Source organism: Sceloporus undulatus, chromosome 5, assembly GCF_019175285.1.
Source record: "Sceloporus undulatus isolate JIND9_A2432 ecotype Alabama chromosome 5, SceUnd_v1.1, whole genome shotgun sequence".
Classification (NCBI taxonomy): Eukaryota; Metazoa; Chordata; class Lepidosauria; order Squamata; family Phrynosomatidae; genus Sceloporus; species Sceloporus undulatus.
In genome coordinates, this window is record NC_056526.1 from 128,557,997 (window position 1) to 128,583,882 (window position 25,886).

General features: G+C 39.5%; 1 protein-coding gene across 7 annotated transcripts in view; it reads left to right on the forward strand.

Moving 5' to 3' along the window:
- SORBS2 (sorbin and SH3 domain containing 2) overlaps nucleotides 1-25,886 on the forward strand; it is a 245,847-nt gene that overhangs the window by 111,484 nt on the left and 108,477 nt on the right. For 4 of the 7 annotated variants that reach the window (XM_042467683.1, XM_042467687.1, XM_042467685.1 and 1 more), the window contains exons 3-6: nucleotides 3,751-3,800; nucleotides 13,270-13,362; nucleotides 16,005-16,031; nucleotides 17,904-18,028. In XM_042467683.1, coding sequence (XP_042323617.1) covers nucleotides 3,791-3,800; nucleotides 13,270-13,362; nucleotides 16,005-16,031; nucleotides 17,904-18,028 — 255 coding nt within the window. In that variant the 5' untranslated portion in view covers nucleotides 3,751-3,790. Of the gene's footprint in view, nucleotides 1-3,750; nucleotides 3,801-13,269; nucleotides 13,363-16,004; nucleotides 16,032-17,903; nucleotides 18,029-19,350; nucleotides 19,960-25,886 lie in introns of all 7 variants that reach the window. The other 3 variants (XM_042467681.1, XM_042467682.1, XM_042467686.1) reach the window with 1 other exon arrangement.

The window sequence follows — 25,886 nt, forward strand, 5'->3', positions numbered from 1 at the left end:
TAGTGCTGTAAATTTACACAATATCTACTGCTCCTACCTATTATTTCCATGGACCCACATTCCTTCTCTGGGTGTAGCATTCATGAAGTTGGTGAGGGAAATGGTGACAGAGCTGTGGCCCCCTTTCCTCTTTTGGTAGGAGAAGATTCTAACAGCTATCTAGTATTCACTTCACAAGGTGACTAGTCAAGGGATTTACCATCAAATTCTCCATTAACCTCAACTCATATTCACTCCATTAACCTCAACTCAGGTTCACCAACTTCCAGCATAGAATACCTGATTCTTACACTTCATAAAGTAATTTATTCATTACCCTGCAGCCTAATAAGTTGCTAGATCCCAAGAATAACTTGTTCTCTTTGAATCTTAGTTCCTACCAGAGCTAATGGAGAATATCTATCAAAACTACCTGTGTCCTTAACACCGTTTTGCTTATTTCATCACTGTATGTAGTAAACATCAGTCTTTAAAGGGGGCTTACCAGCCTTGCTCTGTCTCTGGTTTATTTTCTACTTCATGTCTTGTTTCCTGTTTGTGTATTTGTTTGTGTTTCAAATGCCATGGAGCATCAAGTCCCCAAACGGAATACCACAGATGCTGGAACACTTCCAGCTTCCTGGATTAATGTACTGTATTTATAATTTGCTTTCAGTGCATGTTAAGTATCTGGCAGGCTCAGTTTGGGGCCTGATTCAGCATTCCTTGTAACTCAGTGATTTTCTCCTGCCTTGAGCCAGTTGCTTTCAAGAGCAGTAATTCTTTACACTGCCAGTAGAAAAACTGCATCAGACTGATCAAATTCAAAATGCAACATTAATACTTGGTGGTAAAAGTGCTCACCTAGTAAAAATCCACTTATGTATTCATGGTGCTTTTTACAAAACCAGAAAACTGATTCACTTTCCTCTTTCTTTTTCTCTCCTGAACATGTTCACTGCTGTTTCTTCCAGCTGCAGACAGTCTGGGTTTCAAAAATGTGAATAGAGACAGATTTAATACAAAATTCTATGCAGTGTTTAGGCAAAATCTGTCCCATTGTGTTCAATGGGGTTTGCTTTCTAGGATTATAGTCCCAGTATGTTGTCCTTTCCAGTGCAGAAGAAATGTTTGTAAGCAGTGTATAAACACTTGCAAGAAGGGTTAAGAGGCCCAGTGCAGCTGTTACAGACAGGCCAAAATAAAGCTGCTTCGAGTCACTTTGGAGGAATGGTATTTCAATGACGCATGTGTCCCAAAAGTCCAAAAGCCGCACCAAAGCTGCACTCCAGTCCTTAGAGCTGGAGTGTGCCTTTGGTGCGGCTTTTGGACTCTTAGGACGCATGCATCATTGAAATAGCATACCTCCAAAGTGACTCGAAGCAGCTTTATTTTGGCCTGTCTGTAACAGGCCATAGACTCAGCAATTAATGCAGATGTGCAGCTTGGTCATGTAATTCAAGCATCATCTCAAATGCAGGGAACACCGATGTGACATTGTTTTTTAAATAACTCGCCTTTCTCCAGGCCCCTTTCTAGGACTATGTGTGTCTTACAGGAATGTAAGGGGCTACGCAGACGGGCAGCTAAATGTCGCTTGTTTTTGCCCCACAAGGAGGCCATGGCAACCAGATGCTGTGGCCTCCATATAGGGTTGCCATAATTCTCTACTAAAAACCGGGACAAAACGTAGGACAAAATTTAGACCAAAATATAGGACAATTGTAGGATAAAATTTAGACCAAAATATAAGACACTTAAGAAAAATGGCGGACTTTAAATGTCCTACATTTTGGGCTAAATTTTATCCTACAATTGTCCTATATTTTAGTCTAAATTTTTATCCTACATTTTTTCCCGGTTTTTAGTAAAGAACTATGGCAACCCTACCTCCATAGGGATAAAAAAAAACCTGCTTCTGGGCAGGTTCTTTTTGTGTCTCCGAAGGGGTGCCATTGGTGCACTTCCTCACCATGATGATAGCCTTTGTGCATAGCACTTTTTGGGTGCTGCACCCAAGGGACATCATCATGGCACTCCCCATGTGTACGGGCGCACACCAAGATGCACCCGGGCAGTAGAACTAGGGCTCAGAGTGTGTGAACGCTCAGCCTTAGTTCACCTGCAGGCAGGCACAAAGTGCCGGTCTGTACTAGTGGTGTCACTAGTGGGGTGTGGGTGAGGGTTCAGACTGCACCATGTGACACCCTAAGAGGGGTGATACCACTGCTCCTCAGAGATCTGCATTTGGCAGAAATGAGCTGTGGCATTTGCCTGTATCTCTTTAAAATGCTGAAGAGATGGTGTGAGTGGAATCAGGCTAAGTGGGAGAAGAATAGAGAGGCAAGCCGCTCTGATAGCCTTTAGGGCTGAAGGGCGGGTATAAATACCATAATAATAATAATAATAATAATAATAATAATAATAACAACAACAACAACAACAATCTATTACCATTACATTCAGTGATATATGGGAATTACGATTTATAACTTTCACTTGCTATTTGATGTTCTTTTGTTGCCTGTTTTATTGAATCATTTCCTGTATTGCTATGTATTTTATATGTATTATCCTACTAGAGAGGCATGCTAACTCCAACAGGCCTCCCTGGAAGAAGTTTACCCATCCATTAAGAAGCCAAGCCCTCCCTCCAGTCCATCTGCCTTGGTCCAGGCCTCGGAGGTAGAGAAGAACTGCTGGCCCTCATCCCCTTCCCCTCCACCACTCCCTTCTCCTTTTGTGTCATGTCTTTTTAGATTGTAAGCCTGAGGGAAGGGAACCGCCTAATTAAAAGATTGTATGTACAGCGCTGTGTAAATTTACAGCGCTTTATAAATAAATAAATAAATAATATAAGTAAATTGGTACAAAAACATTACTAAAGATTCTGTATAGTGTGGTATGGGAAGAGTTCAGTGGGAGAGTGACACCATGAATTACCACATCAGGTGTCACTAAAACCCTAGTGATGTCACTGTCTGGTGATGAATAATTATGGTAGTTTTCTCCCTATTAAGGAAGAAAATGTACATTCTTCCACAGTATTCTCCCCATGTTCAACAAAGTTAATACAATTAAGTTATATTGTATTACCACCTTGGATGCCTTTAAAAAAACCATCTGGCGGGCCTTTCCACCAGAGCTGACATGAGTCATATATCCATCCTTCTCCCTATCCCCGACTACATAAGATATGAATGCTAACTCTGGTTCAGCTGTTGTACTCATTCGTATTGTATTATAATATTGTATGTTTTGTAATTTGAGGGTTATTTTTACGAGGTTTTAATGTAAAATTGTATACTTTGTATGTATTTTATCTGCTGTGATCCCATCTCGATCCATTGGGAGAGGTGGGGAATAGAAATAATAAATTATTATCATATTGTTATTATTATATTATTCTGCATAGAAAAAATGTGGGTTTTGTTGAAAGACCTGTTATTGCATAGGAAATAGTGTTTTCTGTACAGAAAACATTTTTTTAACCCAGATCTATTCTGTCTGCAGAAAATAGATAACTGTATGAATAAACCCATACATGTTTCTGTGTAGAATGATTCCTCCACAACACTTCAAAATATTTAAATCCTGGGAGAAAACTGCAAAATCCTCATTGGTCTATTATTCTTTGTAGCAAGGTTACCCACCTATTGGGAATCCCATTTTTCAACCTGGGAACAAGCAATAATGAATATTGTTTCTATTTCTATTATCCTATTTGTGATAAATGAAAACTCTGTTGTTGTTTCTTTGTTTTTCCTATAGGGACTCTGAAGACTTCAGTAGCAAATCCTCCTGAGTTAAAATGAATACAGGTATGTGGCATCTCTAAAGGACTGCGTGCAATTTTTTTCCATCTCTTCCACTAAGTAAATTGTTTAAATGTCAGACATAATTATCTTAAATTGCTTACATAAGATCATATGTGTACGTTAATTTTCTATCTGTATCTATTTAGATGTGTTGCTGTGTATAAATATATGCATTTATATATGCATATACATGTTTGTATGTTTGTGCATTTATTTCAGTAAATTTTCTTGTGTTCAGTAAAATATATTGCAGCACAACGCACAATTCATAGTCTAACACAATGGCATAAATGAAGATAATTTTGTTCATAGTGAATATGATGTTTCATTCTAAAATGGTTCTCTTAATGCTTAACTGTATTTAAAATCCCAATTTGTACTGGGACAGTTAAATAATCATTCATAAATGCACACCTTTTATTTTTTTTGCCATTCTGTAACCTAAATCCACAAATTTTGTGGCCAGCACTAACCACAAATCCCTTTGGGGTGAACATATTCATTTATTTTGGAAATTTTATATGCTGCTTTTCTTTCTCTTGAAGAATTTTATAGTATTGTGATACAATTAAACAAAACAATATCAAATTGTATGATAAAAGAATAGAACAATAGAATCAACAACGAGAATATACTATTAGTTAAGTTTAACAGACAAAAGTCTCTTTAAAGAGCAAGCTGCCCATTAGATGGTGGAAGACTAGACTAATCTGCAGAGTGCATTCTAGTCAAATGGTACCACAGCCAAAAAGACCCTCTTCATTGTCTCCCCTCACTGTACTTCTGTAAGCAAATGAGGTGAAGAAAATGAGAGGAAACTCGGTGAAGGCACTGCTTAAGGTGCACAAATTCAAAAGGGCACTTGGCTTCCCATGTATTTCTGGATGTCTAGCATGAAAAAAGGGACCCTAGCCATATCTCCATGGCCTTTTCATGTTACTACTTACACTTCATAGAAGAAACAGATCCTCATCCCACTGTAGTGAAAAAGGTTGGTCTTGCTGAGTAATAATTGAATTCTTGGGGACCTAGAAGCAGCAAAAGTTATCTATCAGTGATTTTAATTTAGCTCATCTTTTCCCTTTAATATTCTGTATGTGCCAGAAGATCCATAGAAAAGCAGAAATCATGTCCTGTTAATTAACAAGGGCAGCCATAATTGTGGTCTTCTCAAAATAATAAATGTTTGCTTCTTCCTAAAAGTATTCAGTAAATGTGACTTCATCAACTTTCCACAGTCTATTCAAGAATTCAAAGATATAGTGATGTTAGTCTGTTGAATCAATATGTAGATCTTATAGCACCTTTGAGACTAACTGAAAGAAAGAAGTTGGCAGCATCTGAGGAAGTAGATTGAAGTCTATGAAAGAAGATGCTGCTAACTTCTTTCTTTCAGTTAGTCTCAAAGGTGCTACAAGATATCTCTACAGTCTACTGAAGATTATTGAAGAGAAAAAGAATAAAATACATGTACATATGAGAAGTACTGGATCATATGGGAAGAACAATATACCAAAATCAAGAGGATACACTGGAAATGATCTTGGTGCAGTTGGTCCTTCCTCCTCTATGGTAGCATCTACACTGCAAAATTAATGCAGTTTGACACCACTTCAACCTCAATGGTTCAGTGCTAGGGAATTCTGGTATTTGTAGATTTGTGAAATATTTAGCCTTCTCTACTCAGAGAGCACTGGTGCTTCAACAAACTACAAACCTCAGGATTCCATTGGATGGAGCCATGATGGTTAACGTGGTGTCAAACTCCATTAATTCTGCAGTGTGGCAGCAGCTGGCATGTCTTGTATGATAGAGAGAAAGAGATTGAGAGAGAGAGAGAGATACAGACAGAGCAGTGCAATTTCTGTAGTCCTGCTTTAATTAAAAAGTGGCAACCACACTATATCTGTAACAGAACTGCTCTTGATTTCAGTGACATGGTTTAGGCATATCCATAAATCTCTCCCATGCAGACTGAAGAGATATACAGTATATGTCTAATCCATTTCCTTATGCTGTGATTCACAAAAAGAGATACTCCAGGCAAGTTTATAGAAATGTTTTAAGTAGTTCTCCTACAGTATTTTGCAGAGATAACATATATGCCAGGTATCTAAAATAATTGTTTTATCAATTCTGCCTCTGACTTCAGTGGGACTGCATTGTCTTAAATTTGAACATTTCAACCTTAATTGAGTTATAGACCAAGCTTCCCATATATTTAGGTGCTTTCTAAGAAGACAACTTTTCAAAGAATGTATAAAGTGGGTATGACTGTTTATCACACTGACGTAGTAGTAATATTCGCACTCATTTTTAACTACCTTTTTTTTCAGAGAGAGATAATGAATGGGTCAAAGTTAATTTGCTTAAATGGGTCTTTAGTATTTTCCTATAAATATTTTAGGCAGAAATGTGAAAGGATAATATTCTTGATAAATGCATCTAATTTTAAAATGATTAAATAAGCCAACTGCTGTATAATGAATGAAAGATGTAAATACAAGCCATAGTAAAAGCATGCATAGACCTCAGAGGATGCTAAAATCTATGAGGCATAACTTTGCTAATGTTAAATCACCAGGATGCAACCCCTTTCAGTTTATCTGATACATGTCTCTAGCAAAGCAGTTCATGAAGTAAGGCTGAGTAGAACCTTGCAGCAATTTGTTTGAGAAGCAGTTCCTATGCTATCTAAGTAATATTTTATCTTGGGGTTCACCTTTGACCCAAATAAAGACCCAAATTTCACCTAATTTTGATGGGGACACTATTCTTCCATGGGCTGAGAGATCAAACGAGGTGATGTACATGGGCTTTTTATACAAACCAGAGTGGGGAAAGGACATGATGTGGATCATGTGTGGCCCAAACCCCCCTTCTGACACCGTTCAAAGTCCCTGAACATTTTTTCAAATGAAAAGCTGCTCCCCAAATTGAACATGAGCAAAATGGCTGCTTTTATAGGCCTACAGGAGCAGTGTATTAGGTGGAACCCCACCTCCAACCACACAACACCTCAAAATGGCACCAGGAACCGAAACACTGCAACTGGAACGGATACATAGTTGCAAACTCTGGCTAGTTCTCAGCCAAAAATTGGCTGATGCAGCCTGCCACATGAGGTGGGTATGTCCCCCATGCCTGACACAGTTGCCCCTTTGCCTCAAAAGGCATCTGCCCAGGGCCATCCTAAGACATTTAATTCCTGGACTGAAGGGGAATGACAATGCTCTGGTAACTGAATCCTCTTTCATGATGGTGATGGGGTAGTATTCTCGCTGCAGCTGAGGGCAGAAGGATAGCTTTGGGGGTTCAGGGCAGCTTTCCTGTAGAACACGGTTCTGTCCTTCAAAAGAAGAGGAAAGGTAAAACTTCTCTTGTTGCTGTCCCTTCCACAGCAGCCAACATATTCTCCCTGAGCAATGGCTTCACTCTGTCTAATATCAGACAGACTTTACCACTATAGAGCCTTCAACTGCTCTGGGAGAGATTTTGTGATTAATGAAACCAGATTTCCTTTAAATTCAGAAGACGCACCCAATGCATACCCCAGATTTAGTAGGCACGCACCATGCAAATAGTCTCTTCCTCCTTATACAGATTGAGGAATGAGCAATCTAACTCTTAAATCTAACAATGTTCAGCATCCTGTAGTCTGAAGACTTCAACCTTAATTGGGTATGGCGATAAAATGTTCAAGGCCGTCCACCCTGTTCTCTAACAGACTCCCTATCCGAGCTGACACAACTGGTCTCAGAGTTGTTGTTGGAGTCGCCCAGACTTATAATTCTGGGCGACTTCAACATCCCACTTGAGACCAGTTTAACAGATGCAGCTCGGGAGTTCATGGATTCCATGACAGGCATGGGCCTATCCCAATTGGTTTCAGTGCCAATGCATTGCGCAGGTCATACCCTTGATGCGGTCTTCAGTTCGGAGCAGGAATATCCGTGGGCGGAGGTAACTAGTACCACCGCACTGTTGTGAACGGATCATTTCCTGGTCAAGGCTGAACTAAGAGCCACAGTCTGCCCCGTCGGGGGTGGAGGACCCATTAGAATGGTCCACCCTCGAAGTTTAATGGAACCAACTGGATTCCAGAAAGCTTTAGAGGGTTCCTTGGTTGATAATGCCAGTGATTCTGTCGAAGCTTTGGTTAATACCTGGAACACCAATATCACCAAGGCCATCGACACAATTGCTCCCAAGCGTCCTTTGTAACCCGCTCCTAATTGTAAATCATGGTATACTGAAGATCTGAGGAAAATGAAGCGGGTTGGACAATGACTAGAGCGCAACTGGCATGACACTCGACTCCTATCTGACAGAACTCGTCAAAGGAAATTCCTTCGTTCCTATAGAGAGGCGATACAGGCAGCGCAGAGATCTTTCTCCTCTGCACGTATCGCATCTGCGGAGTCCCGTCCAGCAGAGCTGTTTAGGGTGGTAATGGAACTGACACAGGTTCCACCTGTGCAGAACCGTTTGCTTAACCCGACAACAACCTGCTGTGATGCTTTTAACAACTACTTCGCAGATAAAATCTCTCAGATAAGAGCCGACCTGGATGCCGGGATTGCAGCAGAATCGACTGATGAGGTGTCCAGTGAACCCATTGTTGAGGTTAAACTGGATCGGTTTGAGCTTGTGAGTACCGATGACGTGGACAAGATCCTTGGAAATGTGAAGAAGACGACATTTCCCCTCAACCCCTGCCCATCATGGCTGGCCGTCCAGGGGGTTGATGCCTTGATGGCATTTCTTAGAGATGTCATCAATGCATCCCTTAGGGAAGGTTGTGTTCCAACTTGCTTAAAGGAGGCGGTTGTTAGACCGCTCATGAAAAAACCATCCCTGGACCCCCTGGATATGAAGAACTACAGGCCTGTATCCCATCTGCCATTTTTGAGCAAGGAGATCGAAAGGGCTGTCGCCCTTCAACTCCAAGTCATCTTGGATGAAACCGATTATCTAGACCCATTTCAAACTGGCTTCAGGACAGGATATGGGGTGGAGACTGCCATGGTTGCTCTGGCTGACGATCTTCGTCTAGGCATTGACAGAGGAAGTGTGACCCTGTTGGTGCTTCTAGACCTCTCAGCGGCCTTCGATACAATAGATCACAACATACTCTTGGAACACCTGGGAGAGTTAGGAATCGGTGGTACTGCACTCCAGTGGTTCCGGTCCTTCCTCTCAGGTAGATTCCAGAGGGTGATGCTCGGGGACAGTCACTCCTCGAAAACGGAGCTTAAATGTGGCGTCCCTCAAGGCGCCATACTGTCCCCGATACTATTCAACATTTATATGAAGCGGCTGGGGGAAATCATTCGCAGACATGGGGCAGGGTGTTATCAGTACGCTGATGACACCCAAATATATTTCTCCATGTCCCGATCAGCAGCTATGACAACATATAGCATTTCTCCCCTCAATCAGTGTCTTGAAGCGGTAATGGGCTGGATGAGGAAAAACAAACTCAGGCTGAATCCAGACAAAACAGAGGTACTTACAGTAGGGCCCCCCAAACCAGGTACACTCGTCCCCCGGGTTACGAAATTAATTCGTTCCGGCGCCATTTTCGTAACCCGGAAGTCTTTCGTTAGCCGAATCCCCATAGGCGCTAATGGGGAAAAGCCGCGGCTCCGCCGCGGCTCCATTTAAAATAGCGCCGGCTTTTTTTCGCAACTCGGGGAAACCTTCGTAACCCGGAAATAATTAATTAAATGTTTTTTTTTCGTAACCCGAAAAATTCGTAACGCGGCGCGTTCGTATCCCGGGGTACCAGTGTATAGGGTTGCAACCTCCAGTCCTAGATGGGGTCACGCTCTCCACAAAGGACTGTGTTCGCAGTCTGGGGGTGCTCCTAGATCCGTCACTTCACATGAGAAATCAGGTGAATGCAGCGATCAGGAGCGCCTGTTATCAGCTTCGGCTGATACGCCAGCTGCGCCCTTTCCTGGAAGTAAAGGACCTAGAAACTGTTGTACATTCACTGGTAACTTCATGACTTGATTTCTGTAATGCGCTCTACATGGGGCTACCCTTGTGCCTAGTCTGGAAACTTCAACTAGTGCAAAATATGGCAGCCAGGCTGGTCACCGGAAAAACTAGGAGTGACTGAATAACACCCATCTTAAAATCTGTTCACTGGCTGCCTATTAGTTTCTGGGCATAGTACAAGGTGTTGGTTATAACCTTTAAAGCCCTACATGGCTTGGGTCCAACCTATTTGAGGGATCGCCTGCTTCCATATAATCCGCCCCGCACCCTCAGGTCCTCTGGGAGGAACCTATTGCAGTCTTTAAAAACCAGACTAACTGCTACCTCCCAGAGGGCCTTCTCTGCAATTGCTCCCAAACTATGGAATGGTCTGCCAGACAAGATCTGTCAAATTGTCAGCTTAGACAGCTTTAAAAAAGCTGTCAAGATGGATCTCTTCCTACAGGCCTTTCCTGAATAAAAGTGCCCGGCCACAGAATGACTGCCCCCCACATCATGTATCAGCCCACCGCTCTGTCCTCACTGTATTTTTATTGTGTTTTTAATAGATGTTTTAAATTGTAACTTGTTTAATCTTGTTTTAAGGGAGGAATTTGGGACATAAATTTGTAAATGTGGATTTTAACGTGTTGTAAGCCGCTTTGATTGTCTTGTCACAAAAAATCGGGATATAAATACTGTAAAAGTTTTATTTATTATTATTTATTAAGGCACCAGTACTGCATTTCTGAAGGTGACTGATTTGATTTTAAATTTGGTCTCAAGTGAGATATTCACCTTCAACTTACCTTGATGTTTACAAAAAGCACTGATTCCATGAGCTGTCAATTTCAAAATTCTACATGCATCTGAGGAAGTAGACTAAGTCTGTGAAAGCTTATGCTACTACTTCTTTCGCACAATTAATCTCAAAGGTCCCTTTGCATACTAATTTCCAAAAAGGTTAGATGTTGTGATGCTGATCTTGCTTCTTGGAAAGAATTCACCACATACAGATGGGCACACTAAACCTCTGCAAAGAGTTAGAAATACCTTCTAAGCATGTCCTATCCCTAGAGCTGTTCTCCGCTTTGCAGGGACAACTCAGCTATGAGAGGGAGAGAAAGTGGGAGCACTTTTTGCCAAGGACACATGAACATGACAACAAATCTTCATCTCATAATGTTCCTGCCTTCCAGAAAATGTAATCAAGAGAGAGAAAGCTTTCTATTGTCTTTGACCACCCAGAACATAGTCCTAATTGTGAAGAGAAAGATATAAAGGACAGCCAGTGGTTAAAAATGAAAATGATTTGAGGTCAAAATATCCTTGTTGTTTTTTGATCATTTAATATACTTTTGTTATGTTGCTCAACGTATGAAAAGAGCAATACTTCTGCATTTTCAGGACAGCAAAATTCCTTACTCTGGCCATGCTCTTGTGATACATTCTCTAAGCCATTTCCTGCCTTTTTCCAATTGAACAATGAAAATTTATTTTGCTGGAATAAGTTTTCCATTGTTACTCTCAGCTGAGATTCTTTCCTAATGATTGGAAATTGTGATCTCTATCAGTCAAATAAGGGAAAAGATTATTGTAGTTTGTGAAGTTGAAGGTTTTCATGGCTGGCATCCATAGTTTTTTGGGCTATGTGGCCATGTGCTAGAACATGGCCATATAGCCCAAAAAACCCACAAAAAATTATTGTGGTTCTTTATTGAATGATTCTTAATAGGATTTCTTAATAGAAATTACCAGAGTTCTTGAAATTCAAAAAGCTTATTCCAGAATCAAAGTGTCAGTACAAAGTCCAGGCATCAACCGACATGTAAATTTTGGTTACCATTGCTTGGAACACCTTCATGGGTGCATCTACACTGTAGAAATAATGTACTTTCACATCACTTTAAGTGCTGTAGCTCCATCCCATGATATTCTGGGATTTGTAATTTTACAAGGCCTTCATCCTTTGCTGCCAAAGACTGCTGTGCCTCACAAAACTAGAAATCTTAGGGTTTTATAGGATAAAGCCATGGCAGTTAAACATATATCAAGCTACATTATTTCTACACCTCATAATTTTTCTAACTGCATTTATAATTTTGCCAGATATGTGTATCTGCTTATGCTGTCGGTAATTGGTGTAAATTTTCGTTTAACTCACTGAAAAACAACATTTCGCTTCATTGGCTTCAAAATATGGGATGTGGTATTTTCCCCTTTGCTATCCTACCTTTAAATCAAGGATGGGCAACTTTCTCAGGGGAGGGAAGTTAATCCATCCCATTGCATACTTGGAGCACACTGCACTGGCTAGTTTTTGGCCAGACATCATAACTAGAAATCACTTACATTTGTGTGGTTCATGTTTTTTTGTGTCATTTTGGGTTATAGTAGAGATAGATTTAATTTTAATACACAATCTGTGATGCCTGGATGTCCTCAGGAGTGGCAGATGGTGATGATGGTGATTTATTTGTAACCCTCCTGTCTCCAAGGGTTAAGGTTTTAATGGGTTTTAATGGGTTTTAATTGGTTTTTATATTGAATGATTGTTTAGAATGTTTTTAGAATTGTTGTATTGTTTTTAAGTGGTATGTGTGGGTTTTTTATTGTCGGGTTATGGGCTTTCACTTTGTATTGTCTTTTGATGTTAAACTTTGTAAACCGCTATGATCTCTGAGGAATAGCAGTCTAGAAATAAACTTTCATTCATTCATTCATGGTGGGGTACAACACAGATTAAACACATAAAACCATTTAATCACATTGTTAAAACACAATCATAGGACACATTAGATCATTCAACATAAAATTTAAAATACTGTATATGCTTATTTTAACTTTTTTTTTAATTTTTCACCAGAATTTTGAGGAGTTGTGCTCAAGGGCTTTGAAGAATATAAAGGAAATGTGAGGCTACATTTTATGTGTGGGGCTGTGCATGGACTACACATTTGCCCCTCCTTCTGTACATATTCTCTTCTACCTTGCCACCTTTTTTGGATTAAAATCAAAGTGCCTCTTTAACAACATATATCTCTGTGTCCTACTAGATATTCCTACATAGATGGAGTGGGTATTCTATTATTTTGAATTAAAATATTTTTAATGCACCTATTAAGGTTTGTACTGTATATTCCTCAAAGTGGTATTTTTTTTTATTGAGAAGATAATGTATCAATTTAAATTTTCTATTTTAGTCTTTTTGTGGAGAGTTAGATATACAGTACACATGTGATCTTTCCAATACTGGAAAGCACACAGTAAGTCTCTTGACCCATGTATTCTTTGTAATGGCAGTATTAATTAACTACAGCTTTCTCAGCCCTTCTGTATGTATATACATATCCCTAAGGATCAACAGCAATGCCTAACTGCATGAATATGCATATACATTTACCTATTTACTTAACTCCACTTGCTGTGTTGCATGTGCTTGCTCTCTATGTTGTAGCCCTGTGCCTGTGTCATTTTGTGCTTTCAGATAGTGGTGGGTGTGCTCGCAAACGTGCTGCCATGTCTGTCAAATTAACAGCTGTGAAGAGAGTTCAGAGTTCTCCAAACCTATTGACAGCAGGTATAACCTATTAACCATTGGGTACTATGCTTGGATGCCATTGTGTTATGCTTTTGCACTGTTCTGTGTTAAAGCTAAATATCACATTTGATGGCTAAGGTAGCTCCAAGCCCTCACACATTTTGCAACTGTCAGTGCTAAATGCTTATGCTTTATGGTGTGTGTATAGGTTGGTGTAATCTCAGACTAAACTAGTAGCACATAAGGGTTAGTGTGAACCAAAGTTTACATGAACACAGCCCCAGAACCTATTCTCCAATGTTCTCCCAAAGTTAAAGTAAAATATATTTTATGAGCTTTGCCTGAGGAGATATATACCACATTTTGTTGATCCATATTCAATACAAAGGGCTTCCTGGTCAAGGGGTGTTACTTATATGCAGTCTTTTGGTATATTTCATTTCAGAAAAATTAGCTATTTGGGAAGTAATTACACAAACTAAGTAGAGTACAAAAGATTGTACTGTTTCTTCCTCAATGGCCTCACCACAATTCATTGTTTGGAATTTGCCATACATTCTTACCATTGGAACTAGTGTAGAGACTGGCCCATTGTAAGCCATATAGACATCATGAGTGGTTCCCATGAATCATTTGTAGATGTTGTTGCTGTTTTCAGAAGTGGATACTTGCTCACGGCCATGGATCATTGGTTGGGCTGTAAATCTGCTCAAAACCCAAGCCCTGATATACTCAGCAGATAGCTTTGGTTCATATGATACCAGCAAGAGTAGTAGCCCCACAGCTGAGTACATACCATAGAGCCTCCAATGTTGTGTCTGAAAACTCAGAGAAATGGGATTTCTTCACTCTTCATGCATTCCAGTGAGAGAGAGAAGTCATATGAGCAAAGCCTGCCATCAGAAACCAGTTTAAGTGTTCTGTGACGGGCATCAGTGAAGGGAGAAAACACCTACTCATTCAACTATTCATCATTGCCATTGGAGATATATGGAAATGTTCCATGTGCACAGCAATATTAATAGAACTGCAGTAGTTTAAAGGCAAGCATATCAGTATAAGCCTGAAGAGATGACTACATACAATAGAATGCACACTTCACCTTTCTCTATTTTATTATAGTGTTTGGTCTGCGAGAAAAACAAACAAACATGCTGTACTGTAAATCTCTGAGCAAAAAAGAAAGTAATACTCCCAATAAGATTTTCCATAAAACAACAGTTCAAGTGGCCTGTAATGCCTATTTGTAGATATCTGAATGTTTGACTAATTTTTTTATAGCAAATAACTTTCATGCCCAAATAGAAAGCAATGTGGCTTTCTTGGGAAGCACTTTAGAGGGGGTTGAAAAGTCTTTCCCTTGGCTATTAGAAAGCATCAACTAGACTTCAGAAGTTAACACAGGTTTAGACATTAAATGTCACCCTTGGCTAAGTTTTGCCATGGAAATTATTGAGCTAGAAAATGCAGCTCTCTGTTTTAAATATTTATATTGTCAAGCTGATAGAAGCCTTGGCTTTCTCAAAGGTTTAAGGCACTTTGTAATTAATACTAAAAAACCCACCAGTTTTTTTAAAAAAAGAATTTGCATTTCAAAGTAGCTCATGGAAGGAAAGGGAGTTATTTTAAGACCCCAACTGTTGGTTTTCTATCTTGTAGCTCAGGCATGGGGAAATTACACACCTTGGGCTGAGCATTCAGCATCCTAACACACAAACATCCTACCTTTTTACTTTACACTGACATACTTATTTCCAATCAGGCTTTAGGGGCTTAGCAAAATATAAACCAAATACGTAGACAACTCATTATCCCATAAAAAATCCTGAGATTCCAAGAGTGCTTAATTGGAGTAAGTTGATGCTAAATCTGCCTGGACTGTTCACAACCCAGGCAAGCAGAAGGTAACAGAAGAGCTCTCCAAAGAGAATATATATTAGCTGCTGAATGACAAAGAACTTTCGGTCCCTCAGTCTAAAAAAATGGGGTGGGGAACTGTTTCAACTCTACCCTGGGTCATTTTTACAGTTGTACTGGGTCTCCCAGAACCCTTCAAACTCCTGCACTCCCCCACCCCACTGAGCAAAAATCTTCCCCCAAAGGGGCATAGAGCTTGCGTTTCTCCCCACCATAACCACCCCAAATGTGTGAATACCAACATCAAACATTTGAAAAAAGAAACTGGAAATCATTTTGGAAGCAACTGCCACCTGTGGGGGACATTGTGCACTTCTATTCAAATCAAGGTAGTAAAACATTGAAGTAAGAGTTGAAGTTACAATAGTATTGGGTTGATTCACTGATATTTGAGGCTGGATACTTTGGAAATGTCATAATTAGAGGGAGCTTTGGCTAAGCAAGGAATGCAGAGCCATTTTTCTCAAAGCCTGTGCTTATCTACTTTAAAATAAATTCTATTAATTTCAAGTGAAGCTTTCTATCAAATAAGTATGTTTAAAATTGTTGCCTTTAGGAGAAAGAACTACATACTGGTCTAGCAGCACAGTTAACATAAAAGTGTGTGCACATCAATGAGTTTCTTACAAATTGCTCTGAGGGCCCTGGTGGACAAAAGAGCAATATTGAATTAATTAAATAGTGAATTGCCTTGAAACTCAGAAATACAGGAGTGCAATTAATCAGAATTCCCACACATAAATACCAATATTTTCTTTTTCTAGGACTTGATTCTCAGTCACCAGATTCAGGTAAATATGGTTTTCTTTAACATTTTTTGTGATAGCATTGATTGTGAGTGAATCGAGTAAGGCATGCTTTTATCTGACACTGTTTTCCTACATAAACTTTACTAATTGAAGGCTCTTGAACTAAATACCTCTGTCTGTGTGATCTAAGGGCTTTATATTAAATTTTTCTGAGTTTTATATGGCGGATAACAATTAGTGGCTTGCTTAAATCCAGAAAAACACCCTACATTACACATCAACATTCCCAGTAATGTAAAGTAGGAAGTACTTGATATATTTTTCAGTTAGGAAATAACAAGGAAAAGATGGAAATTAAACTGGAGTTAACTGTTTTATTGTTAGCTAGAAGTACCCATGAATTGTTATCAGTCCAAGTGGTAAAAACTAAATTGTACCTCATCTAGTAGGATAGTAACAACATACATTTCAAATAGAAGCATACAAGTCCATAGATTTATCCATGCAATGTCCTTTGTCACCTTTAAAATCTCACCTTAAACTTCTGCAGAAACAGAGACTCCCCAATTTTCCTCATGTGGTCTTTTGGATATCTGAAGTGTTTTGTGTTTCTCTGCCTTTCTTCCTTTCAAAGTCAGTGTTTTTCAAGCATCTGAGAGTTGAGACAGTTTTTTTTCCCCAAGCAAAATTAAAGGTATTCCATTCCATCAGCAAAGAAATACAAAACATAACTGAAAAAATAAAACCTATCAAATTATTCTGCGAACGAATCAGTTGCCCAGTGAATGCCACTGAAATGCAACAACAAGAACAAACAAGAAAACCAGCACTCGTATAGGTTAAATCATGTTGTTAGTTCCAATAATAGAAGACCTACTGAATTAATGGAAATCTTATGTATTCAGTAATTATCTAAGGGTGAACCTACACAGTAGAAATAGTGTAGTTTGACACCACTTTAGCTGCTATAGCATCATCTTACAGAATCCTGGAATTTGTAGTTTTGTAAGGCACTAGCATTCTTTGACAGAGAAGGCTAAGGATCTGTTAAAACTACAGATCCCAGGATTTCATAGGATAGAGCTACAGCACTTAAAATGGTGTTAAACTGCATTATTTCTACAGTGTAGATAAACCCTTAGTATCAATAATTCAGTCAATCTGTTCTAGATGGGACTATGAGTTGGATTTTAGTCTTTTCCTGCTTTCTTCCCTGCAGCCTCTAGGAATATCCAGCATGTATATATTCAACATGTGACATGACAATTTTCATGCTTGTGGGCCCATGGAATTCATAGATGAATAATCAAAATATGCCTCCTCCCCCCCCCCCCACCGCAGCATTTTTGCAAAATCTTGCCCAGGTCATGAATTCACCAAACATGCTGGCTTCCTGAGACATTATTTATCATTTGTTATTACAATTAGTATACCAAACTTTTATCTAGACATTGTGCAGGGTTTTTTTAAAAAAACAAAAATGTGACACAGACCCTGTCCAGAAACATGCCATCTCACTGACACACTACAGTGGGGATAGAGAGGAAAGGAAAACAAGAAAATCCAGGAACTAATTTTTTTTTCAAAAGTTACAGAAATGCTGAGCGAGGCAACAGTTCTGGCAATGAAGGATCCCAATGACAGTTTGTCCTAGCCAAGTCAATGGATCAGGCTCTCCTGGTTCACTTTTCCTCTTCGTCCTGCAGCTAATATGAATATGATCTTGATTGCTAATTTGTATATATTTTATCCCTTAGTTTCCCCCCCCCCACATTGGTGCCAGTATCAGTGTAACATACATTCAGATCACTGCATTAAAAACAAACAAACCTACAACTCATTCAACTGTTACATAATCAAACCACAACTCTTTTATCAGAAATAAATTTGCTTGGATTTCTTTTCATATAAAAGCTTGGAGATCATTTAACAGTGGGAGTAGAGAGACACTGAATGGAGACACTAGCAGCTCCTCTCTTGCAGCCAAAGGCTTTCGAAGTGTCCGGCCAAATCTACAAGAAAAGAAATCACCAACTCAGGTAAAATTATGGAAATGTATGCTTACACTTTTTGGTTTATGTAAAGTTCTGAAGTTCAGTCCTGTGATTTCACAAACAGGCAAGGGCATATTTCTTCAACTGGTTGTTTTCTGGATGTTTTCCTAACCTCGCTTGCATCAGTTTGTGATATTATCTATGTTTTGACAATAGACAGAAATTTATATTGGTCTGAAATTGCAGCTGATAGTTTGCTTATGCACTGAAATTCTTGCCAAAAAGTAAAACAGGGACTATGAAGTGTCCATGAGGTTTAAAATATTACCCCTAATGCAATGACATATGGCTTTATTTTTTCCAAATATTACAGCCCTGTCTCATCACATTTCAAAATATTCATTCTGTATTTATTTTAAAATTCAAAAGCTCATTGGGTTATGCTTTATGTGAGGCTTTGTTAGAGATACTCTAATTAACAGTACTGCAACTTTGCACCAAAAATATGCAGCTCAGCTTAATTTGGAAACATTAATGTATTCCACTAATGATCTGAAATGCTTCTTTACTTTTTTTCCTATTAGTGTAAATCAGAGACATTAATAGAAAGTACGTTAGTTCTTATCAGTATTCTGTTGGTTACAACAATCTATCATGCATGAGCAAATATATATTTTTATGCCTGCAATTTGATGACCAATAAGACTGATTCAAATGCATAAAATGCTTCTTATTAATAGATTTCTCTTGTTGTTGTTACCATGTAATGGTTTCATATACTATAGCCCTACATAGTAGGGGTGCACAGCCCATAGCTCAAAGATTGTGTGAAGCCCACAAGGCTGATTCAGTCACACATATGAACATCAATTGGTTTGCTGATTTTGCATAGCTTATGGAAGTGACAGTCACAGTCACTAGTGGACAGAGCCTAAAACTTTCTATCCTCCTGCTACCAGTGTGAAGCAACAGGATTTCTGGGGTTGGGCCAAGTAAATGCCTCTTCACCACACCCTAGTGTCTGTGCATGTTCCCATGTGCCCTCCCCACAGTCCCAGGGCTGAAAGGATTTGCACCCCTGCTGTGTACTGTTATCTGTGAGAAGTCCCATTGAATGCAAGAGCACTTGCTTGTGAGTATCGTAGCATTGCACCGTCAGCATATGCATGCTGATTTTTCAAATGTCAGAATAAAATGTTACAGTTTGGAGTGTTGATTACTTTGGCTGGTGGTTTGTTTGTTTTTTTATATCAGTACCACTATGTAAATGACATGTCATAACTCAAGTTTATTTTCCTTCTAACTTTTTGCTTTCTCTCTTTCTCCTGTAATATCATTTTTTGGTGTGGATGCTTTTGGCAACTAAGGCACCCCCATTACCTCCTAGGAAAGACAGTTTGGGTAGAACTGGAATCATTAATCACAAGAAGAGTGAAAATAACTCCTGGTCTATAACAACCAAGCAGACTAAGAAAGCTCCTCCTGATGGTGACCACTGTACTAACAAGCAGTTCCTCCGGAGGACAGTTTACTCTAAAAAATCCAATACCAGTGTGTCTTACACACACAAAACTACTAAGCCTCTGACCTTGGTTTCTAGCATGAAAACAATAGCTGGCATTCAAACGGCTGTTCGTCAAGGCCACAAACAATTTCCAAAGCGTAAAGTCTCTACCCTGAAATTAACTCGGCCACGCAATTCATCTTCTAGTATTCCTTCTCGTACACAGCAACAGCCTATGCCAGTTGAATCAGGAGTAGCTCCTCAGAGGCCAGCCTCACCTGCCTTTAACCCTGTGCCTGAGATACACAAAGCCTCTCTCTCTATTCAGATAGCTCCCATCCCTGATAATAAAGCAACGCCTGAAAGCCAACAACATCCACCTAGGCTTTCTCCAGACCCTTCAAAGACGCCTCCAAACAATATGCAACCAATGTCTACAGTTCCTTCTGCACAGTCCACAGAGTGCAATGTGGTATATTATGTTTTTCTCCTTTTTTATTTTAGATCTTTCCTGTGTCACCTAACCTTTTTCTCTTTAGTATACTTACTTGCCTCTGACTAGTGACTCCAGTTCCTGGGTAAAACTACCTGTCACCATATTGAAAAACAATGTAGCCCTATTTATTTATTTTTTTAACCATTTTTAAAATATGTTTCTGGCCTACATATAAGTATGGGGAGAGTAGAGAAAAGGCATGTGCAATTTGGATACTTTATAAGAGAGCATCTTTTTTTGTTTGCGCCCTAAAACCTATTGAGGCAGTCTAAGTAGTTTAAATAGATATATGAGAAAATGGAAATACTGTAGGCTTCCCTCTGATATTGTTCTCTTCCAGTAGAACATGACAGTCTGAAGTGGAGAACTTCCACAGTACATGGAGAGTCTCTAGATGATTCTGAACCCTAATTTCTCAGATTCATAATCATGTGAGAACATCCATGCATATGAGAGTGTCTCTGCTGTAGATCACCATGCAAACAGAGTGACATTAGAGAAAGGTGGGGCTGCAGTACCCACTCATGCTGTTCTTTGCATGTTAAAACTGGTTAGAATGCTAGAATGGGAATCTAGAAATGGGTAAAGTTGTATCGTTGTAGGCAGGAAACTCCACTGAATATCACATGATGCATGTTCTAGGTGCAGCATCCAGATTCCAAAGTGCCGTGGGTTTGTCTTCTGTGTATCTATGGATCGGTGCCTCTTGGTGATTGTAGACACTGGACTGGTCAGTGTTATGGGGACCTGCGTTTAGATGGCCATATTAATTACTTTAGCTGGAATCACACAATTAACCCTTCTTTTCTCCTGTTTTCATTCCGTGCTTTACAGCTGCTTCTCTATAACTGATATGTTGGGGTGGGAACTGTTTGCCCATCTTGACTTTAAAAAAAATACTCTTTAGCATTTGTATTTTAAAACTCACTATAAGGATCTGGATCTTGATCAGGGGTACCACACTCAAGCACATTGAGAGTAGCAGAAGTAAAGTAGAGTAATTAGCACAAAGGAGGATTTAGTAGTGTTTTCTGGATGCAACAGGTATTTTACTCAAGAAAAGGCCTGCTTTCAGCATTGCTGCAAATGGACTCAACAAAATATGAAGGAGATTCCTAAAAGCCATCAAGCTGCAGGGGTGTGTGCGTGCGCGCGCACCTCCTAATATAAGAGGTCCAAAATGTGGTTGAAGGCAGAGGAATAGAGAGAGAGAGAAAATATGTTGAATGTCCTAACAATTGGACAAGTAAATCCCTGTAGTACAGAAGCAATCTCTATCTCTCCTAAGAGCATCAAGAAAGGAGACTGTAGCAAGATTCTTCCTTTCCCAGTTTCTTATAGGAAATTGATAAGTTCATCTTCTCTTAAAAGAAATTGATAAACTTATGCTTTCTTATCTCCTAAGATGCCAAGCAGGGATAATAGTACAGTTCAGCCATTCTATAGTAATGACTCTTTTTTGCCTATACAGTACTGAGGATACACCATGGTGTTCTGTGCACAGTAGAATTATCCTAGTTCACAATACAGAAAACCACTGTATAGGTACTGTATTCCTATTTCCAACATAAGGAACCCTGGCACCAACAAAGTTTCAGCACCTGGATAGCTCCTGTAACACCTGGAGAAGCTGCAAAGGAGGCTACCCTGAAAACCAAAGAAGTAACTGCCCCTCAGTAATCCTCTCTTAAATCGTGAGTCTGTTACACTTACAGAAATGAAATGGATTTTGCTTTTGCTCCCCTTTTGCTAAAGTGCATAGATACCTTTTTGGTAGAAAAGCATAATAGATTGAAAAGTGTTGATGAGAAAGAGAAAGAGCACATTTGAAACCTTGTACGTGCCTGACTGGCTGTACCTTAACTATAAAATGAAAAGAAATTATGCTACAGCAAACGCATCCACCCTGGTGGCTCCTTCATGCCCTTGACAGCTCACATACTGATAGTGGACTTGTTTCTCAGCCCATCACCCGCTGTCCCCTGGTTGGACTTAGTTAGGAGGCTAGAATTTGGCCCACAGGTAAAGTCCTACTTGTACCAGTAGATGCGTGGGAAATTTTCAACTCCCCTCCCCCTTTCTGGCCCCACATACTCTGAAAAAGCTGCCTCCTTAAGTTAGAAGACATCCCAGTGTGGCATTTATTTATGTACAAGAAGTTGCTACTCTAGGAAAATTCACACTATGCATAGAAGTCGGTATGGGCCCATTTGTAATCTAGACACTGCAGTTTCATTTTGACATGTACTGTTGAAATCTATGCACTATGCCTCCACTAGCACAGGGAAGATACTAGATTTCACCTGTTGACATCAGAGGCAGAGGATGGGAGCATGTAAGCTGCACACTTGTTTTCCACATTTTTCTATAATATCCAAAGTGCTATTCAGGTCTCCATAGAATTTGTAAAGGTAAGAAAATGGATTCCTGATTCATAATAGATTTTGAATTGCTAGGAGTTGATTGCAGCTTCACTTGATGTGTTTGCACTTCATTGGAAGCTATTCTAGTGCTTAGGAAGTTTACTTTTAAAATTACACTTCCCAGAATCTCCCAGCCACCGTGGTTGATGCTGGCTGTGCTGCCTAAAAGAGTCTGGGAGTTATAATTCAGAAAAAAGAACTTTTCCAAACCCCATACATCAGTGAGAACATGGCAGCCTGGCAAGATAATATGCCTGCCTAGAAACAGAATCATTCAACAAGTCCAGCTTTCTGCTATGTTCTCTTGAATACTACTATTTTATCCCCTTTATAGTATATTGTGGCATAAAAATATTTTATAACATGCAAGCTGAAGCATGGTGTGATTCACATTTAATAAAGAGTCCAGTTCAGAAAGATAAAATCTTCAGATGAGTGACATATTGAAGGAGGAGGATTAATAATAGCCTTGTTCCTTTTCCCCTGTCCTAATAGTGCAGAAGATGATCTTGTAGATTTAGCTGATGTGGAGAACTCAGCAATTATTGTTAGTGACCCAAGCAATGTAATTGTCTCAATGTGATTGTTACAATGATTAATAAAGTAGGAATGACAGTAAACTGTTTTGCAAAAGATGCTGTAGGAAAACAAAATATTCTTGCTACAATAAAATATTCTTGCCAGTACTGTGGTTGCTTTTATCACTCAGGAGAATTTGGGGTCTTTTGCCCCAAATTCACAGACTCAGACTATAAAGGCCACAGCCCTCCTCACACACACACACACACACACACACACCATAACTGATGAAAAAGTTATTTTTGTGTACCATAACTCCCAGAATCTTCTAGCCACCCAGCATTGCCAGTGATGATGCGAGTTTGGAAATTCTGGAAATTGTAGTCCAAGCCATGTGCTATGCCTGAGGGAGCTGTGGGATGAGGTAATTTTAAAATGTCACTTCTAGAATAGTAGCCCTGACTCAACATGACAGACTGTTTTTGAGCATAAGCCAGTTCCAGGGTAGTTTGTGTAACGTGGCTTGGGATCTATCTTTTAAAGAAAGTGAAGATGCTTAGGAAGATAGAGGCAGCCCAAGCTTAAGTGCCAGTCTGAAGAGAGACTTTTAAATGAGCTAGAGATTATTTATTTGGATAACAATCCAAGCTGGGCATTTACATTGCTCAGTTGTTGCTTGGAGGAACTGCAGTGAGTCAAAATCTGCATCTTGTAGCCCCCAAAATTGACTAAAAAAGCAAGTGGGCATATTTTTCTTTTAAATCCCTGGGACTATATTTCAGTAAAGAGTTTCTTTTAGTCATCTCCAAATGTTGCCAGGTTTTTAGAAGAAACATTTCTTTTGGACATTTAATGAAGCAATGTTTTTCTGGAAATAAGGACCTAAATTCAGCGCAGAGCTAGGTGTGCTTATACCATCAGTGCACTTAAACTTTCCTAACCCTGTATTTAATTAAGGTCAAAGAGAAAAAATACCTGTGGCTGTTCATTTAGGCTGCATCTGCATTGCAGAGATAAAGGAAACATTATCTTCTAGTTTGACACCACTGTAACTGCCTTGACTCAATGCTATGAAATCCTGGGATTTGTCATTTTGTGAGATAATTATCCTTCTCTGTCAGAGAGCTCTGGTGCCACATAAATTACAGATCCCATGATTTCATGGGATGGAGCCGTGACTGTTAAAGCGATGGCAAAATGCATTAATTCGGCAGTATGGCAGCAACCTTACATATCTGCCTCTCTTGTATTCTATGCAAAGGTTTTCAGCAAGACTCATCATATATAGTGTAGATGGCCTTTGGAGCAAGGGGTGGGCCTATAACTTCCATCATCCCTAGCAAGCATAACCCAATAGTGAGAGGTTGTGGGAGGTGAAGTCCAAAAGCATTGGGAGAACCATAGTTGTCTTCTGTAATGTTCTGGTTTTTTGTTGTTGTTGTTGTTGTTGTTGTTGTTGTTGTTGTTTGGAAATATGTTATTAAATTTGGTTCCTAGAACCAAATCCAGGAATAATAATAATAACAACAACAACCACTACCACCACAGCCAACCCCATTGTATTTAATGGGACTTGAGCATCCACAGGTTTTGGTATCCAAGGGGAATCCTGGAACCAAAAATGGAACCAAGCCCTAACAGATGGGCCAACTGTAGTTGGAGGATAGTCTAGAGGGTGGTATAGAAAATCAGTAGTGGGTTGAGTTAGGTTTCAGTCAGGCTTTTAGACATCTTAGTTGAGTCAGGAAGGCAAATGGTGTGATATGTGATTGATATAGATTATATAAGGTAAATGCATAGCATTAACAACTAAGCGGTTCAACCTTGTCACCATATGCTTCAACACACAATGTAATCATAACCTGCTCATTTTTGGTTTAATAAATATTTTGCCATATATACATGCACCTCTTGAGATGCTTCAGTAGTATCAGTAGGGTGGTGTTAAGTCAGACACAAGGTGTGCGTGGTGGCAGATCTTGTTCAGTTTGGTGACTCTGGTGACTACAGGTGAACGTAGGTAAAAAGGTCAGAAAGGCAAATGTCACATGTGGCAGCAGCCTAAATAATTGATTCTGTGTCTCTCGGGTGGTTTACTGTGTTGGAATTAAAGGGGGAAAGTTTCTCACATAATGGCCAGAGGACAATTAGAAGATCTCCACAAGCAGTGGCATAAAAGTTTTTGAAAGACCTCACACTGGTTGGAAATGAGAATGTGGGGCAAGTAGAGATTACCACATTTGGTCTTGATAGTGGTTGGACTTATAAAGGACTTTACTGCAAACCTTCCACCACTAGAGTACATTACTGGAAGCTGTGAACTTGTAAGCTCATTTCATACAAAATGTATATGCCTCCCTTGTTGCTTTCTCCGTGTCTTTCAGCTGTTTCACACCTCAGAAATAAAGCAGTTTGGCAACACTTTAACTGTCATGGCTCCATCCTGCAGAAATCAGGGATTTGTAGTTTTGTGAGGTATTCAGCCTGGTCTGTCAGATAGCTCAGCAAATTACATATCACAGGGCTCTGTAGGACAGCATTATGGCAATTAAAGTGATGTCAAACTGTCTTATTTCTGCAGTGTGGATATACCCTGAGTGATATGAACGGTATATTTTTGGTTAGAACATTAGGTGAGGTTTTTCAACCATTTAGCAAGAAGAGAAGAAAATGTGCACAAAGCTTCTTTAAAATTAAATTTGTCCTGATTTAACACATGTGGCCCACGAGCCACATGTGGCCCCCATAGCCATGTTATATTTTGCTCCACATGTAGTCTAGGAGGTGTGGAGGGCATTTCTCAAGAGTTGAAACCAATTTTTACAAAAATGTTCAAAAACATTTTTGCCCCAAAATGTCCTCCAGGGAATGTGAGGTGCCTTTCTACATTTTGCAGGACCAGGCCTAGGAGAAATCTTTTTTGAAACCAAAAACATGGTATAAATGCCCCCATATTCCCTA